Source organism: Neoarius graeffei, chromosome 2, assembly GCF_027579695.1.
Source record: "Neoarius graeffei isolate fNeoGra1 chromosome 2, fNeoGra1.pri, whole genome shotgun sequence".
Lineage (NCBI taxonomy): Eukaryota > Metazoa > Chordata > Actinopteri > Siluriformes > Ariidae > Neoarius > Neoarius graeffei.
The window spans coordinates 28,552,217-28,570,245 of record NC_083570.1 but is presented as its reverse complement, the minus strand read 5'-3'; the positions used below and the strand labels follow the sequence as shown (position 1 = coordinate 28,570,245).

General features: G+C 40.8%; 1 protein-coding gene across 3 annotated transcripts in view; it reads right to left on the bottom strand.

Annotated features, from left to right (window-relative positions):
- fig4a (FIG4 phosphoinositide 5-phosphatase a) overlaps positions 1-18,029 on the bottom strand; it is a 111,463-nt gene that overhangs the window by 46,328 nt on the left and 47,106 nt on the right. For all 3 annotated transcript variants that reach the window (XM_060914056.1, XM_060914057.1, XM_060914059.1), the window contains exons 12-16: positions 5,900-6,033; positions 4,891-5,007; positions 4,431-4,476; positions 2,501-2,649; positions 1,980-2,146 (exon numbers count right to left, since the gene is read on the bottom strand). In XM_060914056.1, coding sequence (XP_060770039.1) covers positions 1,980-2,146; positions 2,501-2,649; positions 4,431-4,476; positions 4,891-5,007; positions 5,900-6,033 — 613 coding nt within the window. The remainder of the gene's footprint in view (positions 1-1,979; positions 2,147-2,500; positions 2,650-4,430; positions 4,477-4,890; positions 5,008-5,899; positions 6,034-18,029) is intronic.

Sequence of the window (18,029 nt, the reverse complement as noted above, 5' to 3'; positions counted from 1 at the left end):
TAGTTGATTAAGATCCACCTGTGTGCAATCAAAGTGTCACATAATCTGTCACATGATGTCCGTATAAATGAACCTGTTCTGGAAGGACTCTGACTCTGCAACACTACTAAGCAAGCAACATGAAAACCAAGGAGCACTCCAAACAGGTCAGAGACAAAGCTGTGAAGAAGTATGGATCAGGGTTGGGTTCTAAAAAATATCCCAAACTTTGAATATCCCAGGGAGCACCTTTAAATCAATTATAGCAAAATGGAAAGAATGTGTCACCACTACAAACCTGACAAGAGAAGGCCGCCCACCAAAACCTACAGACCGAGCAAGGAGGGCATTAATCAGAGATGCAACAAAGACACCAAAGAGAACACTGAAGGATCTGCAAAGATCCACAGCGGAGATGGGAGTATCTGTCCATAGGACCACTTTAAGCTGTACACTCCATAGAATGGGGCTTTATGTGGCCGGGAAAAAAAAAAAGTTATTGCTTAAGAAAATACATTTGGAGTTTGCCCAACAGCATGTGGCAGACTCCCCAAACACATGGAAGATTCTCTGGTCAAATGAGACTAAAATTAATCATTTTGGACATCATGAGAAATGCCATGTGTGGCACAAACCCAACACCCTGAGAACACCATGCCTACAGTGAAGCATGGTGGTGGCAGCATCATGCTGTGGGGATATTTTTCATCTGCAGGGACAGTAAAGCTGGTCAGGACTGAAGGAAAGATGGATGGCACTAAATACAGGGCAATTCTGGAGATTGAGTCAGACAGAGGTTTGAGACTGGAACAAAGGTTCATGTTCCAGCAGGACAATGACCCTAAACATACTGCTTAAGCTACACTAGAGTGGTTTAAAGGGAAGCATTTAAATGTCTTGGAATGGCCTAGTCAAAGCCCAGACGTCAATCCAATTGAGAATCTGTGGCATAACTTGAAGATTGCTGTACACCAATACAACCCACCGAACTTGAAGGAGTTGGGGCAGTTTTGCCTTGAGGAACGGGCAAAAATCCCAGTGGCTAGATGTGCTAAGCTAATCAAGACAAACCCCAAGAGACTTGCAGCTGTAATTGCAGCAAAAGGTGGCTCTACAAAGTGAACAGCTATGCATACTCCAGGTTTCTTTTTTTTTTTCATCTTAATTATTGTTTGTGTCACAATAAAAAAAAAAAAATTTCACCTTTAAAATTGTAGGCATGTTGCGTAAATCAAATGGTGCTAACCCTCCAAAAATCCATTTTAATTCCAGCTTGTAATGCGACAAAACGGGACAAACACTTTTGCAAGACACTGTATTTTCATTGATAAATCTTACTAGTATACTCCGATGGTATACTGCAGGGCTCCCACTCAAAATTGAAAACTATCACTCTCTCATGCGTAATTTTATTCGCTCATATATTGCAAAGTCGATTGGATGAATAATATATTCTATTATGAATAATTAATGAAAGTGAAAAAAAAACAACCTAATACTCCTTTGGTTTAGTAATAAATTCTGATACCTTTGTAATAGGCGAGTGCTTGATAAATGTACAGTACTGTGCAAAAGTCGTAGGCAACCTATTTTTTTTCATATAAACTTTGTTATAGATTTCTATTTTATGACTACTTCATTATCAAGTCAATACAAAACCCTTTTAGAGTTCCAAATGTTTCTTTTCCAGCACAAAATTAAATGTTACAAAAAAAAGAAGTTTGTATCTGAGCAGCATATTACATAAGAGACCACTTTTCAGATTAAAAAAGAAAACATAATGAAGGCTACTGGGTTTTGCTGCAAAATACTAACTTTGTTTAATTTGATACGGCTTACTGCTGTTTATAATATTTTTTTAAATGTTGAAACATTCCTTTTTTTTTTTTTAGCCATTTTTGGTCTACAGCATTTCTTTACATGTGCCTAAGATTTTTGCACAGTACTGTCTGTAAACATTAGGTGTTTGACAGAACAGTTCAATTCTTTTCTTGTGATACCTGAGAAAGCATTGCTGTAGTAACGAGATAGCGTCTGCATGATGTCTTTGGAGTGCTGTGTCCATGGGGCAATCTTGCGGTAGGTTTTGACTCTGTGGACTAGCTGCGAGCCACCATACTGTAGCGACAGCGTGTCTCCATGATCTTCATACAGCTCCTCAAACAACCTGTTCACCAAATTCAAACTAAATTTTTCTCAGCCTCAGATAGTTCATGTTATTCCATTTTAATAATGGTATTTCTGTCCTTTATTTTTCATCTGTTTTGATTCAGGATCCTATAACATGGCTGCAAGGAGCGATTAACGGGCCAAGCACCCTTAGCAATGCAGGAAGACAAGGAGCCATCTGAAATCTGGCATGTTACACAAAGAAAATATACAAAATTTGATGCCAATATATCAAACTGCAAAATTTGTGTTATCGATTAACCATTCCACATATCAAAAATCCAAGACAGTACTTAGAAGAAAAAAAATTATGGATGGATAGAAGAAAACAAGACCTGGCCTAAGATTTTACCTGACGCAGTCAGTGTCAAACTGTAACTTGGGTTTGTCAATCATCCCGAGGGCATAAAGCTGATAGGCCAGAGCACATTTTCCCACCATGAACTGGGCAGTGTTGGTTCGATCCAAGCAGTCCACACAATTAGTCCTCAAAACTCCAGTCTGCAAAGAAAGCAAAATTACAGACATTTCTGTTCTGTGCAAACATTTTCCGCAAAATATCCAGAAAACTACTACAACCCCGATTCCAAAAAAGTTGGGACAAAGTACAAATTGTAAATAAAAACTGAATACAATAATTTACAAATTTCAAAAACTGATATTGTATTCACAATAGAACATAGACAACATATCAAATGTCGAAAGTGAGACATTTTGAAATTTCATGCCAAATACTGGCTCATTTGAAATTTCATGACAGCAACACATCTCAAAAAAGTTGGGACAGGGGCAATAAGAGGCTGGAAAAGTTAAAGGTACAAAAAAGGAACAGCTGGAGGACCAAATTGCAACTCATTAGGTCAATTGGCAATAGGTCATTAACATGACTGGGTATAAAAAGAGCATCTTGGAGTGACAGCGGCTCTCAGAAGTAAAGATGGGAAGTGGATCACCAATCCCCCTAATTCTGCGCCGACAAATAGTGGAGCAATATCAGAAAGAAGTTCGACAGTGTAAAATTGCAAAGAGTTTGAACATTTCATCATCTACAGTGAATATCATCATCAAAAGATTCAGAGAATCTGGAAGAATCTCTGTGCATAAGGGTCAAGGCCGGAAAACCATACTGGGTGCCCGTGATCTTCGGGCCCTTAGATGGCACTGCATCACATACAGGCATGCTTCTGTATTGGAAATCACAAAATGGGCTAAGGAATATTTCCAGAGAACATTATCTGTGAACACAATTCACCGTGCCAGCCGCCGTTGCCAGCTAAAACTCTATAGTTCAAAGAAGAAGCCGTATCTAAACATGATCCAGAAGCGCAGACGTCTTCTCTGGGCCAAGGCTCATTTAAAATGGACTGTGGCAAAGTGGAAAACTGTTCTGTGGTCAGATGAATCAAAATTTGAAGTTCTTTATGGAAATCAGGGACGCCGTGTCATTCGGACTAAAGAGGAGAAGGACGACCCAAGTTGTTATCAGCGCTCAGTTCAGAAGCCTGCATCTTTGATGGTATGGGGTTGCATTAGTGCGTGTGGCATGGGCAGCTTACACATCTGGAAAGACACCATCAATGCTGAAAGGCATATCCAGGTTCTAGAGCAACATATGCTCCCATCCAGACGACGTCTCTTTCAGGGAAGACCTTGCATTTTCCAACATGACAATGCCAAACCACATACTGCATCAATTACAGCATCATGGCTGCGTAGAAGAAGGGTCCGGGTACTGAACTGGCCAGCCTGCAGTCCAGATCTTTCACCCATAGAAAACATTTGGCGCATCATAAAACGGAAGATACGACAAAAAAGACCTAAGAAAGTTGAGCAACTAGAATCCTACATTCGACAAGAATGGGTTAACATTCCTATCCCTAAACTTGAGCAACTTGTCTCCTCAGTCCCCAGACGTTTACAGACTGTTGTAAAGAGAAAAAGGGGATGTCTCACAGTGGTAAACATGGCCTTGTCCCAATTTTTTTGAGATGTGTTGTTGTCATGAAATTTAAAATCACCTAATTTTTCTCTTTAAATGATACATTTTCTCAGTTTAAACATTTGATATGTCATCTATGTTCTGTTCTGAATAAAATATGGAATTTTGAAACTTCCATATCATTGCATTCTGTTTTTATTTACAATTTGTACTTTGTCCCAACTTTTTTGGAATCGGGGTTGTAGTTTTTGTCTTTATTCAGATTATAGTATAATGGATTACATATAGCGACGCTTGTTCCAATCTATGGCACATAGTTAAGATTTGTGTGTATGTAAACTACCTGTATTCTACCATGAGCAGTAAGCAGTCCTCCCAAATCACCCCATCTGTGCACAGAGAAGATAACATGCATTTAATAATAGAAATTTTACCAAGCCACTCAACTGTTAAAATACAAACATAATATAACTATAGATTATATTGTCAGTTAAAATGACTTGAGCAGTGCTATTCAAAAACCTAGTCCAAGGAGGGGTCATATCATGCCTGGCGAAAGCCAAGACATTCTTTTATATGCCTTTCTCAAAGCTGTTAGAGACCGGTTACATTGCTGCTGTGAAGCAAATTATTCATTTGTAAGTAAGGACTTGTCCCCAGCTATGAGATGAGAAGAGAAGAGAAGAAGAGAAGAGAGAAGGAATAGCACTTTTCTTTCAGATACTTTGCCTCATCAGCAAATTGACCAAAAATACACAGTAATAAGAGTCCAGTGCATGGATTTAGACGCTTCTTGTCCTTACCTATCATCCGGCCGTAACATGTGACAGTAGAAATCAGATCGGTTGACAAAGAAGCCAGTCCTCTTCACCACGTTCTCAGCAATCATACTCAACCGGTCCAATACATTAAAAAGTTTACTGCATGTGGAGAGGAGAAAGTTACTCACAAAACCAAGAACAATGCAAAGGAATAGTCACAGGACAAATATTACAATAAAACACTTGACATTTAAAAATGTACACGTGAGTGAAGTTTCCCCAATGGTTTTAAAGGGCAAAGAAAATGTCTAGTTTATGATTTATCTCCAAGACATTAAAAATGAAATATCCTACGATCCAAAATCAAATATATAATATAATCAAATTTTAAACCAGTACTATTTTACCAAAATTTTCTTTTATATTGTAATAAAGCAACATCTGCAAAATATGACAGCGACTGCAGGTTAAAAAAAAATGGAGCTGAGATGGACGGAAGTATTCTAGGAGTTTAAAAAGTCAGAAATTCCAAGACTAAATAGTCACAAATTTATGAGGAGGAAAAAAAAACAAAAACAACAAAAACCCCTCATGCTTCCTGGCTTCCATGCATTCTAGGAAATGTAGTTGAAAATCTCTTCACATGTCATTCTTTTATACTGAACAATCGAGGAGGAAAAACTACATTTCCTATAACTCTCAGCTCTGCCGTGGCATCTGTTGATCCAAACTTGCAAAGTGAAGCAATGTGGTTCCTTGAACAAAAAATTTTTTTTTTAATTTTTCCTCACAAACTTCTGACTTTTGTTTCCTTGTAAATTTCTGACTTTAATCTGAGAAACTGAGGTTTCCCCCCACCTTGGAATATTTTCTCCTCCCTCAGCTCCATATTTTTTTGAACCTACAATGGCCCTAATACACTTATATCAAAACCTTCCACTAAATGCCTTGAGTTAGGTATTTTATTATTTTTTCGTTTTGTCCTCAGGTTATCCAAATTCAGCTGTACTCGCATGAATATTCTATGGTCTAAAATAAAGCAACAACACACCTCTTGGTGTAACGAGCCATATCCCAGGCAATGTAATCGATGCAGTGCTCTGGCGGAAGGAACTGATTGAGATTGATGATGGCTGGGTAAAGCTCCTCACTTAGGATTTTTTCATGTTTTCTCTTCTCTCGCTTCTGCGTAATTTCAATAACAGATCATCAGCGCCATCATACGGATTAAGAAGCATAGAACACCACAAATTCTTTCTAAATAAGTGGGGTTAGACAACACAAATCCAGTTTTATAATCTAAGAAACAATTCTTTTGAGCAATAATTCCATATGAGATTTCCAACAAAAAATAAAAAATTAAAGAGATTCTCCAATTCTCCAGCACATCTCTATGACCAAAACTGAAACTTCTTCGGAGAGACTGTCATTACTTCAGTCTTTACTACATATATACTAGGAATTTAATGAATACATTACTCAGATTAAACAGATGTGTTCTAATCAACTACAAATACAAATATGAATAGGAGATGAACTATTCATTGGTATTTGAAGCCAGCCAGCCAGCCATCCCCAGAAATCTTCAGATTGGTTGTGCGCATCAGGACTGGGATTCCACAGGAGGGGAAAAAAAATGATGTGCGAGTGTGAGAGGTTTTTAATTTCTGTTTGAAACTTGAATGATTTGTACAATAAAATTCTAAAAACCACAGAAAATGATTTGAAATGTTTGAGCAAATAGCCTAGACCTTGAAGAATTTAAGGTCTTTGCCTGTGAAATATCAATGGTGAAAAACACACATCATGAAAAAACAAACAAACAAACAAACAAACAAACAAACAAACAAACAAACAAACAAACAAACCCCCCATAACTAGTTAGGTTACGCAGAAGATAATGTTCTGCAAATTGCTATTTGATGTTAGAATTTGTGAATGAAAATGGCTTCCTTTTCTTGCCAGCAGCCCTGTTCCTGTTTTCTAGAGAAGAGTGATAGGGTTCACATATTTATTATTAATAATAATAATAATATTATAGCCGCAAGCGGCAATGAGGGGCCCTTACACCTCCGGGGCCGCGACCTGTCACATTTGCTCATCAAACAATGCACACGCATTGAGAGAGAGAGAAAACAGGTTGTTAGGTATGCCCAAGGTCACCTGATGAAGTAGGAACAGTACACACTTCGTGGGGAGTACAAGCAGGGACTCCGGCAAAACTAACTATGACAGCATAACTAAAAGGGGAGAGCCAGAAAGTAACACAGGCATGAGGGAGCCCCGGGACATAAAGCAGCAGCCACTACATCGTCAACAAACTCAAGTGAGCAAGTGAGTGGGGACTGACAGCATCCATGTGTCCCAGTTTACTAAAACACTCTGTCTGAGGACCCTCCAGATCTACTCTTTTACCTCAAACACTATTAACAAAAGGCTTGACTACACAGATATGTTTTCAGCCTAGACTTAAACGCTGAGACTGTGTCTGATTCCCAAACACTACTTGGAAGGCTGCTCCATAACTGTGGGGCTTTGTAAGAAAAGCTTCTGCACCCTGATGTAGCCTTCACTATACGAGGTACCAGCAGTTGGCCTGCAACTTTTGATACAAGTAGGTGTGGTGGGTCATAAAGGACCAGAAGTTCGCTCAGATACTGTGACATGAGACCACTCAGCGCTTTAAAGTTCAATAGTAGTATTTTATAAAAACAGTATGAAATTTGATTGGGAGCCAATGCAGTGTGGATAAGACATGGGTGATGTGGTCATATTTTCTAGTTGTAGTAAGGACTCTTGCTGCTGCATTTTGAACGAACTGGAGCTTGTTTATGCACTTATTGGAACATCCAGACAGTAAGGCATTACAATAATCCAACCTAGAGGTAATAAAAGCATGAACTAGTTCTTCTGCATCGTGTAGTGACATTAAATTTCTTATCTGAGCAATATTTCTGAGATGAAAGAAAGCTATCAGAGTAATGTTATCGATACGAGTTTCAAATGAAAGACTGGGGTCAAAAATCACCCCGAGGTCATTTACTGCTGCACGTGAAGAAACAGAAAGGCAATCCAGAGTTACTGTGTAATCAGAAAACTTGCTTCTAGCTGCATGTGGTCTTAGTATAATTCAGGGGTCACCAAACTTTTTTCTCTGGGGGCCACATTGTCGTTCCTGACTGTGATGGGGGCCAGGGTCGGGTCAGCTATATAACATAGAATTGTATGACCCAGACAAATATGACCACCAGCAGGCCTCATTGTGTAGTAGAGATTACTAGCCTGGCACAGCCATCCCCACTACTATATCCACACTACTATATCAACACTTGATTCCTGGCACATATTTGTTTATCTTTACTAGTGGTTTGCAAAAGTAGTAATCGAGTCTTCACACTTTGTTTTAATTTGAAATACCACAGATATTCCATTTATTTATTTTCTAATAAAAATAACATCAAAGCTGTCAAGGTAAGAAACATCTGCCTAGTTGAGGTGATTGACACTGGCAAAGGTGAGTGGAAAATTATAAAAATTATAGGTAGGCCTGTTGATATTATTAATAAAATTAATAATAATTGTGGGCGGCACGGTGGTGTAGTGGTTAGCGCTGTCGCCTCACAGCAAGAAGGTCCGGGTTCGAGCCCCGTGGCCGGCGAGGGCCTTTCTGTGTGGAGTTTGCATGTTCTCCCCGTGTCCGCGTGGGTTTCCTCCGGGTGCTCCGGTTTCCCCCACAGTCCAAAGACATGCAGGTTAGGTTAACTGGTGACTCTAAATTGACCGTAGGTGTAAATGTGAGTGTGAATGGTTGTCTGTGTCTACGTGTCAGCCCTGTGATGACCTGGCGACTTGTCCAGGGTGTACCCCGCCTTTCGCCCGTAGTCAGCTGGGATAGGCTCCAGCTTGCCTGCGACCCTGTAGAAGGATAAAGCGGCTAGAGATAATGAGATGAGATAATAATTGTGTGCAGCACTTAATAAAAGGTCAAGTAAATAGGCCTATAAAATAAATACATTTAAAAAAACAGTGAAATTATAATAATATGAGCAATAGATCAATAGATCACAGCAGTTGTGCTGTGTCCTGCACGTCATTGCTCTCATCCATGGCCAAAGCAAAAAACTCGAATTCTGACACTCTCTCATTCAGCTGGTCATACACGTTGCCCCCAAATCTTCGGTTCGCCTGGTCATCGTAGGTGCGGAGAGACTCACCGCGTTGAGCGCATCCTTCTTGTCGGGACACATCTCCTCGGCCACAGCAAGTATGCATACTTTAACAAAGTCCCCATCAGTAAACTAGTAGGTGAGCTACTTTATAGCTAGCTCGGACAGCAGCCTGGTTGATCTGGGTTTGGCGAAGGAATACATTCTCTTGTGCAGCCAGTCCGCATTTCATCCTCTGAATCCTGTCTTTTCTTGTTTGCCCTCGCAAACTAGCATACTCTTTGTGGCAGGTTTCATAGTGACGACGCAGATTATATTCTTTGAAAACCGACACACTTTCTTTACATACAAGACAAACTGCACGGTCCTTGCACTGAACGAAAAAATAAATCGGTGGTCCACTGTTCTTTAAAAACTCTGCACACTCTGTCAACTTTTCACTTACCACTAGCCATTTTGCTGTCCTGAACACTGGTTCTCTGCGCGTGCGCTGCCTGTCACTGCTTGATCGCGAACATATGACGAAAATTCGGAAAATATGAATAGTTCATTTTATAACTAAATATCAATTTTAATTGATAAAATCAACAAAATACAAGACGCAGACATATTATTTGCCAAAATGCAATTTAAAAAAAAATAGGCCATGACCACTTTTGGGGATTGCCTCATAGGGCCAGTTCAAGTGGTGGGGGGCAGAGGGGCTGGGGGGCCGGTCAAAGGGGGGGTGGCGGGCCGGAGTCGGCCCGCAGGCCGTAGTTTGATGACCCCTGGTATAAGTACTTCAGTCTTGTCAGAGTTAAGCAGAAGGAAGTTAATAAGCATCCAGTGTCTAATGTCCTTTACACATTCCTCAATTCTATTAAGCTGGTGTCTCTCATCTGGTTTTGTAGAAACATACAACTGTGTGTCATCAGCATAACAGTGGAAACTAATACCATGCTTACGAATAATATCACCCAGAGGTAACATATATAAAGAAAAAAAGCAGTGGACCCAAGACTGAACCTTGTGGAACACCAAACTTTACCTCAGTATGTCTAGAAAAATCACCATTTACATCAACATACTGATAGCGATCAGTTAAATAAGACCTGAGCCAGGAGAGGGCCGTTCCCTTAACTCCCACAACATTTTCTAGTCTATCCAGAAGAATGGAATGATCAATTGGTATCAAATGCTGCACTAAGGTCAAGCAACACAAGCAGCGAGACACAGCTGTGATCAGGCGCCAACAGTAGGTCATTTACTACTTTAACCAGACCTGTCTCTGTGCTATGATGAGGTCCAAATCCTGATGGATACATTTTATGAATGTTATTCCTATGTAAATATGAGCATAACTGCTGTGCCACAGCTTTTTCAAGGATCCTGGAGATAAAAGGGAGGTCTGATATTGGCTGATAATTGGACAGCTGACAGGGATCAAGGTCAGATTTTTTAATCAGGGGTTTGATAACTGCTAGTTTAAAGGATTTGGGTACATAGCCAATCCTAAGAGAAGAATTTATTATTTTTAGAAGCAGTTCAATTACTTCTGGTATTATCTGTTTGAAGAGTCATGTAGGTATGGGATCTAGTACACAAGTTGAGGATTTTGATGCGGAAATTAATGAAAGTAATTCGATTTTTCTAAGGGGAGTAAAACATTCTAATTGCTGATCTGATACAGTTATATTGTTGACTACAGGGTCACTTGTCTGACCTTAAATTAGTAGTTTGAATTTTTTGTCAGATATTTTCAATTTAGTCATTGAAAAAAAAATCATGAAGTCGTTGCTAATACATACTGCAGGTGTGCATGTGTCTGTAGTAGTCTTAGTTATTCCTGGTTAATTTTGCTACAGTATTAAATAGCAATTTAATACTTAATTATTTTTTGTTATCTTCTATTAGGGAGGAGAGATGTTGATCTAGCAGCACTAAGAGCTTTTCTATACTTCAGGAAGCTCTCCTTCCAAGCTAATTTAAATGCTACTAAATTTTGTTTGATGTCATTTACGTTCCAGTTTTTGAGTGGTCGTTTTAAAGCGCGAGTGTCATCATTATACCAGGGTGTTAATTTTTTCTCTCTGATCATTTTCCTTTTAAGAGGAGCTAAAAGTATAGCGGAACGTTGACTCGAAGCATTCAGTTGCCTGATCAAATTCTGCGGGGGCTGACAGACCAAAGTTGATAACTCTGGGAGATAATTTATAAAAGCTCTATGCAGTAGTTGACGTGAATGTATGTTTAATACAGTAGCGTGGTGAGGTGCATATATTATTACTCAGACATATTTTGAATGAGATGAGATAATGATCTGATATAACTTCAGACTGTGGAAGTGTGACTATATTTTCTTTGTTTAACCTGAATGTTAGTATTGGATCAAGAGTGTGACCACCATTATGGGTCGGTCCTATGACACTCTGATTAACCCCTACTGAATCTAAAATGGAGACACACGCTGCTTTCAAAGGGTCTTCTGGGTTACTGAAGTGAATATTAAAATCCCCAACAACTACAGCTTTGTCTAAGGATATAACCAGGTATGAGATAAAATCTGCGAATTCAGAAAGAAACTCAGAATATGGCCCCGGGGGTCTGTAAATAATAAGTAACGGAATTAACTGGGTAGATTTATTTTTCAAGGCTACATACATTATATTAGTATGAAGAACTACAAATGTATTAAATTTATAACCAGGTTTGTGTGTTACACCTAGATAATCATTATAAATAACCGTGACACCTCCTCCTCTGCCAGTTAGACGAGGCTGGTGTATATAACTGTATCCAGGAAGACTAGCTTCATTTATTGCTATATATAATCATTTGGTTTAATCCATGTTTCATAGTACATAGTACATTAAATTCCTGATCAGTAATAAGTTCATTAACCATTAGTGCTTTATTAGTAAGAGATCTAATATTTAATAGTCCCACCTTTAGATCAAAGGTGCTGACAGCAGCTGTACAATTAGTATGATCTAATTTTATATTGATTAGGTTACTGGAACAAACTGAGTATTTCTATTTTTTTTGTTTAGCTCAGGGAACAGACACAGTCTTGATGTAGCGAACCCTGAGTGATGACTCTGTGCAGCTAGCAGACAGTCGGTTTAGCCTGTTTGTCTGCTCCCTGGCCTTGGCTCTGGATTGTCAGAAGTTAACTAGACCTGTTCTGAGACTATGACCTATGCTGCAAGAAATGAGAGCAGCACCTTCCTGAGTGGGATGGATACTGTCCCACCCTAACAGGCCAGCAATGCCCTCAAAATTAGTCCAGTTATCTATAAAGCCCACACTGTTTTCAGAGCACCACCTGGACAACCAGCAGTTCAGCGACCATTACCTGCTGTAAGCTACATCGCCACACCGCATTAGGATGGGGCCAGAGCATACTACAGCATCGGCCATCGCCTTTGCTAATTTAAACACCTCTACAAAGTTACTCTTAGTAACCTCAGACTGACAAAGGCGTATATCATTAGCTCCTACATGGATAACTATCTTTGAGAACCTGTGCTTGCCTAGGACCCCAAGATTACCTGCTATGTCCAGCGCCCTGGCTCCTGGTATACACCTGACTAAAGCTGCTGGTGCCCCTAAAGGCCTAGCTAATTTCACGTGCTGTATGAAAGAGTCCCCTATAACCAGAGCTCTTTCAGGTTTCTCAGCATGTGCATCACTAAGGAGAGCAAACCTGTTCGATACGTGAAGCAGAAAGGAGTGGTGCTCCCGTGGGCGAGCCTCAGCGGTAGCTTTGGCTCTACGTTTCTGCTGCCGAGTCATCACCCATTCACCCCACTATGAGGGCTCTAATGCCAGAGTTGGGGGATTGCTAACTCCACCTAGGGCATCCAGACTTTCCCCTGCAGAAACTACACTGTTCTCATTCTCACTAGCCTTATCTAAAGTCTGGATATGCACTTCTAAAACTGCAGTCTTCTCCGTCAGAGAGTTAACTAATCTGCACTTATCACAAATAAAGCTATCACTAGTGATGGAGGAAGAATTACTAAACATCCTGCACTCAGCACACTGAACAAGCTGAAGGTGTGCCATGATGAAAGGATTCATGTACCTTAATCGAGGATCTGTTGATATTAAAACAGATCTGATGTGGATGGCCTCCGCTTGTGGTCTTTACACAAGAGAAGGAAAAAAAGAAAGCTTCCGGTCTTGGTGTTCTTCGGAAAAAAAAATTAAAATGCTGAAAAAGGAAAGTGAAAGTACAATAAAAAAAAGAAAAGGATACTGGAAAATTATTTGTAGAAAAAAAAAGATTAGTGATTAACACCAACACTCGCTGAAAAAAAAAGACTTGTTGCAAACAACTCGGAAACCAGGAAGTACGTAGCACAGAATGCACATCAGATCACAATGTGATACAAAACGCTTTGTGCATGGGAACATGGTGCGCCACCGGTGATGAATTTTTCAGCAATGGAGTCATTACTGTCCATGTCCAAGTGGCAGTGCGATACCAGAGGGTCACTTTGTGCATGTGCATATCATCAGAAACATTATGTCTTATAACCTGTGAAGTTTGAGGCAATGCATGGTGAATTTAAGACACACTTCTTGTTTGCATGGTGTAACATAAGTTTTTTGTTTCGCCATTTCAACATCTTGCAAAATATCGCAAATTCCTTCACAACTCAGTCAGCAACATCTTGACATCATGTACACCAATATGGCATGAAGACACAAAACTGCCTTGGAGGAGTATGTCAAAATGTAACAGATGTCAAAATGCACAAAACCAAAAATAACTCACTTCCTGTTGAGGATGGCTAATAGAATGAATCCTGCAATTTTGTTCATCTTGGGTCAGCACATGCACCTATCAAATTTGACACCAATAGGTGAAACTACATAGTGGGCAGGAGTCTCAATGACATATGGGGGTGCTATGGAGTCCCCCAGACACACCCGGGGCCAAGCCTCTATCCCTGAGTAGCAGTAGCCAGGACCAAATTTCAAGAGTCAGAGTTTTTAGGCAATGGAATCATTACTGTCCAGTTTCATATGGTGGCGCAATACCAGAGGGTCAAATTTGGAACGTGGAGGTCATCAAAACCATTATATTCTATAACCTGTTAAGTTTTAGCCATATCAGGCAATGCATGGTGAATTTATGACACACTTCCTGTTTGGTATTGGTTCACCATTTCAACATCAGCATCATCTCGACATCATGTATACCAAATATGGCATGAATCCAACAAACCCCCTAGGAGGAGTACGTTAAAATGTAGCAGATGTCAAAACGCACAAAACCAAAAATACGCCACTTCCTGTAGAGTATGGCTGATGCAATGTATATTGCAATTTTGTTCGTCTAGGGACACTCCACACACCTACCAAATTGGACCCAGATACGTGAAACTATATACCAGGTAGTAGTCTCAGTGACATATGGCCGCCTCCAGTACTGTTGGTCAACAGGGTGCCAATGGAAAGTGTGCTACTGTTGCACCGAGAAGGAGAAAGAGAGGGGGGAGGCATGTTAGGAGAGAGCGTGAAAGATGGAAGGGAAGGAGCTTAGAATTAAGGGTAGGAACACTGAATGTGGGAACATTGACTGGCAGAGCGAGAGAGTTAGCAGGTATGATGGAAAGAAGGAAGTTGGACATTTTGTGTGTGCAGGAGACGAGGTGGAAAGGAAGCAAGGCCAAGAACATTGGAGATGGATGCAAGTTGTTTTATTATAAAGTCAATGGAAAGAGAAATGGTGTTGGTATTGTTTTGAGGGGAGAGTTGGTCAACAGTGTGATTGATGTGAAGAGGGTGTCAGATAGAGTGATAGGCATGAAGTTGGAGATTCAAGGAGTGGTAATTAATGTTGTGTGTGCGTACGCCCCACAGGTTGGATGTGAGAATGAAGAGAAAGAGTCTTTCTGGGAAAAGATGGATGAAGTGGTAGAAAGTATACCAAGGGAGGAGTGCATGCTGATAGGAGCAGATTTCAAAGGACATGTTGGCAAGGGAAACAGAGGAGATGAGGACGTGATGGGCAGATATGGTGTAAGAGAGAGAAATGTGGAAGGGAAAATGGTGGTTGATTTTTCAAAGAGGATGAATTTGGCAATAGTCAATATATACTTCAAGAAGAAAGAGCAGCACAGGGTGACGTTTAAGAGTGGAGGAAGATCTACACAGGTGGACTACATACTCTGCAGAAGGGCTAACCTGAAGGAGATCGGAGACTGTAAAGTGATGGCAGGGGAGAGTGTAGCTAGACAACATCAAGCAGTCATGTGCAGGATGAGCTTGAAAGTGAAAAAGAGGAAGCGTGAAATAGTGGAGCCGAAGATTAAGTGGTGGAAACTAAGAGGTTGAACATCAGAAGGAGTTTAGGGAAATGAGACAAGCATTGAGTGGTCATGGAAGTCTGCCAGAAGATTGGAATACTACTGCTGTACTAGTAAGAGAGGCAGCAAGGAAGGTGTTAGGGTGGTCATCAGGAAGGAGGAAGGAAGACAAGGAGACATGGTGGTGGAACAAAGAAGTGCAGGAAATTATAAAAGAGAAGAGGCTAGCAAAGACGAATTGGGATGATCAGAGAAATGAGGAAAGCAGGTGGTTATACAGAGAGACGAGACAGAAGGCAAAAAAAGAGAGGTAGCGAAGGCAAAAGCAGATGCATACCAGGAGTTGTACAAAAGACTGGAGACCAAAGAAGGAGAGAAAGACCTGTACAGACTAGCTAGGCAGAGAAACAGGGAAGCGAGGGTGATGAAAGATGGAAATGGAAATGTGCTGACAAACAAAGAGAGTGTATTAAGAAGGTGAAAAGAGTACTTTGAGGATTTATTAAATGAAGAGAATCCAAGAGAGAAAAGGTCAGATTCATTGGAGACAGCAAATCAGGAAGCAGAGTTGGTTAGTAAGGATGAGGTGAGGGCAGCCATGAAAAGAATGAAGACTGGGAAAGCAGTCGGACCAGATGGTATCCCAATTGAGGCTTGGAGATGTTTGGGTGAGACGGCTGTGGAGTTCCTAACAACATTGTTTAATAAGATCCTAGAGAATGAGAAAATGCCAAATGAATGGAGAAAGTGTGCGCTAGCCCCAATATACAAGAATAATGGAGATGTACGGTACAGAGCTGCAGTAATTACAGAGGAATAAAATTGATGAACCACACCATGAAGCTATGGGAAAGGGTATTGAAGGCGAGATTGAGAGGAGAGGTAACAATCTGTGAACAGCAGTACGGGTTTATGCCAAGGAAAAGCACGTCGGATGCAATTTTTGCTTTAAGAAGTACAGAGAAGGACAGAGAAAGCTACATTGTGTGTTTGTAGACCTGGAGAAGGCATACGATAGAGTGCCGAGAGATGAGTTATGGTATTGTATGAGAAAGAGTGGAGTGAATGAGAAGTACATTAGAGTGGTGCAAGACATGTATGAGAACAGTGAAACAGCAGTGAAGTGTGCAGTTGGAACAACTGAATGGTACAAGGTGAAGGTGGGAATCCATCAAGGATCTGCTTTGAGTCCTTTCTTGTTTGCCATAGTGATGGATAGCTTGACGGACAAAGTGAGGCAAGAGTCACCATGGAACATGATGTTTGCGGATGATATTGTGATATGTGGTGAAAGTAGAAAGGAGGTGGAGTTGGGTTTGGAGAAATGGAGGTATGCATTGGAACGAAGAATGAAGGTGAGCAGTAGCAAAACAGAATACATGCGCATCAATGAGAACGGGGATGAGAGTGTATAGTGAAGATGCAAGGAGTAGACGTAAAGAAAGTTGGTGAATTCAAGTACCTGGGGTCAACTGTGCAGGAAAATGGGGGCTGCGATAGTGAGGTGAGAAAGAGAGTGCAGGCAGGATGGAGCAGTTGAAGAAGGATTTTGGAAGTCATTTCTAATAGGAAAGTCCCAGCAAAAGTGAAAGGTAAGATGTACAAGACAGTAGTGAGACCAGCTGTGATGCATGGATTGGAGACCGTACCCTTAATGAAGAGACAGGAGGCAAAGTTGGAGGTGGCGGAGTTGAGGATGTTAAGGTTTGCAACGGGAGTGACAAGATTGGACAGGATAAGGAACGAGCACATCAGAGGGACAGCACATGTGGAGAGCTTGGAAATTAAGCTAAGAGAGATGAGACTGAGATGGTATGGGCACATCCTGAGAAGAGATGCAGAGCATGTTAGAAGGAGAATGCTGAGGCTGGAGCTGCCAGGCAAATGAAAACGAGGAAGGCCAAAGAGGAGATACATGGATGTGGTGAGAGAGGACATGGAAGTGACAGGTGTGGTAGAGAAGGATGCGGAAGACAGGGAGCAATGGAGATAAAAGATCCACTGTGGCGACCCCTAATCGGGAGCAGCCAAAAGAAGAAGAAGAGTCTCAATGACATATGGCGACATTATGGAGTCCCCCGGACACACCCGGTGCCACACCTCTACCCCTGAGTAGTGGATGCCAGGATTGATGCGCATACCAAATTTCATGAGTTTTAATTTTTTGGCAATGGAGTCATTACTGTCCTGGTCCAAATGGTGACACTATACCACAGGGTCAAACTGGGCATGTGGCTGTCATCAGAACAATTATGGCTTATAACGTGTGAAGTTTTAGCCATATCAGGCACTGCATGGTGAATTTATAAACACACTTTCTGTTTGCATGGCGTAACAAATTTATTCGTTCGCCATTTCAACATCATGCAAGATATCGCAAATCCTGTCACAATTCAATTGGCTAAAACAATGTAAATTTCAGTTTTGTTCATCTTGGGGCACCCCACACACCTACCAATTTTAACATGGATAGGTGAAACTATATACCGGGCAGAAGTCTCAATGACATGTGGGGCTGCTATGAAGTCCCCTAGACCCACCTGGGGTCAAGCCTCTATCCATGAGTACCAGTGGCCAGGACTGATATGTGTACCAAATTTCATGAGTTTGAGGTTTTGGCAATGGAGTCATTACTGTCCAGTTCCAAATGGTGGCGCTATAACACGGTCAAATTGGGCATGTGGATATCATCAGAACCATTAAATCCTATATG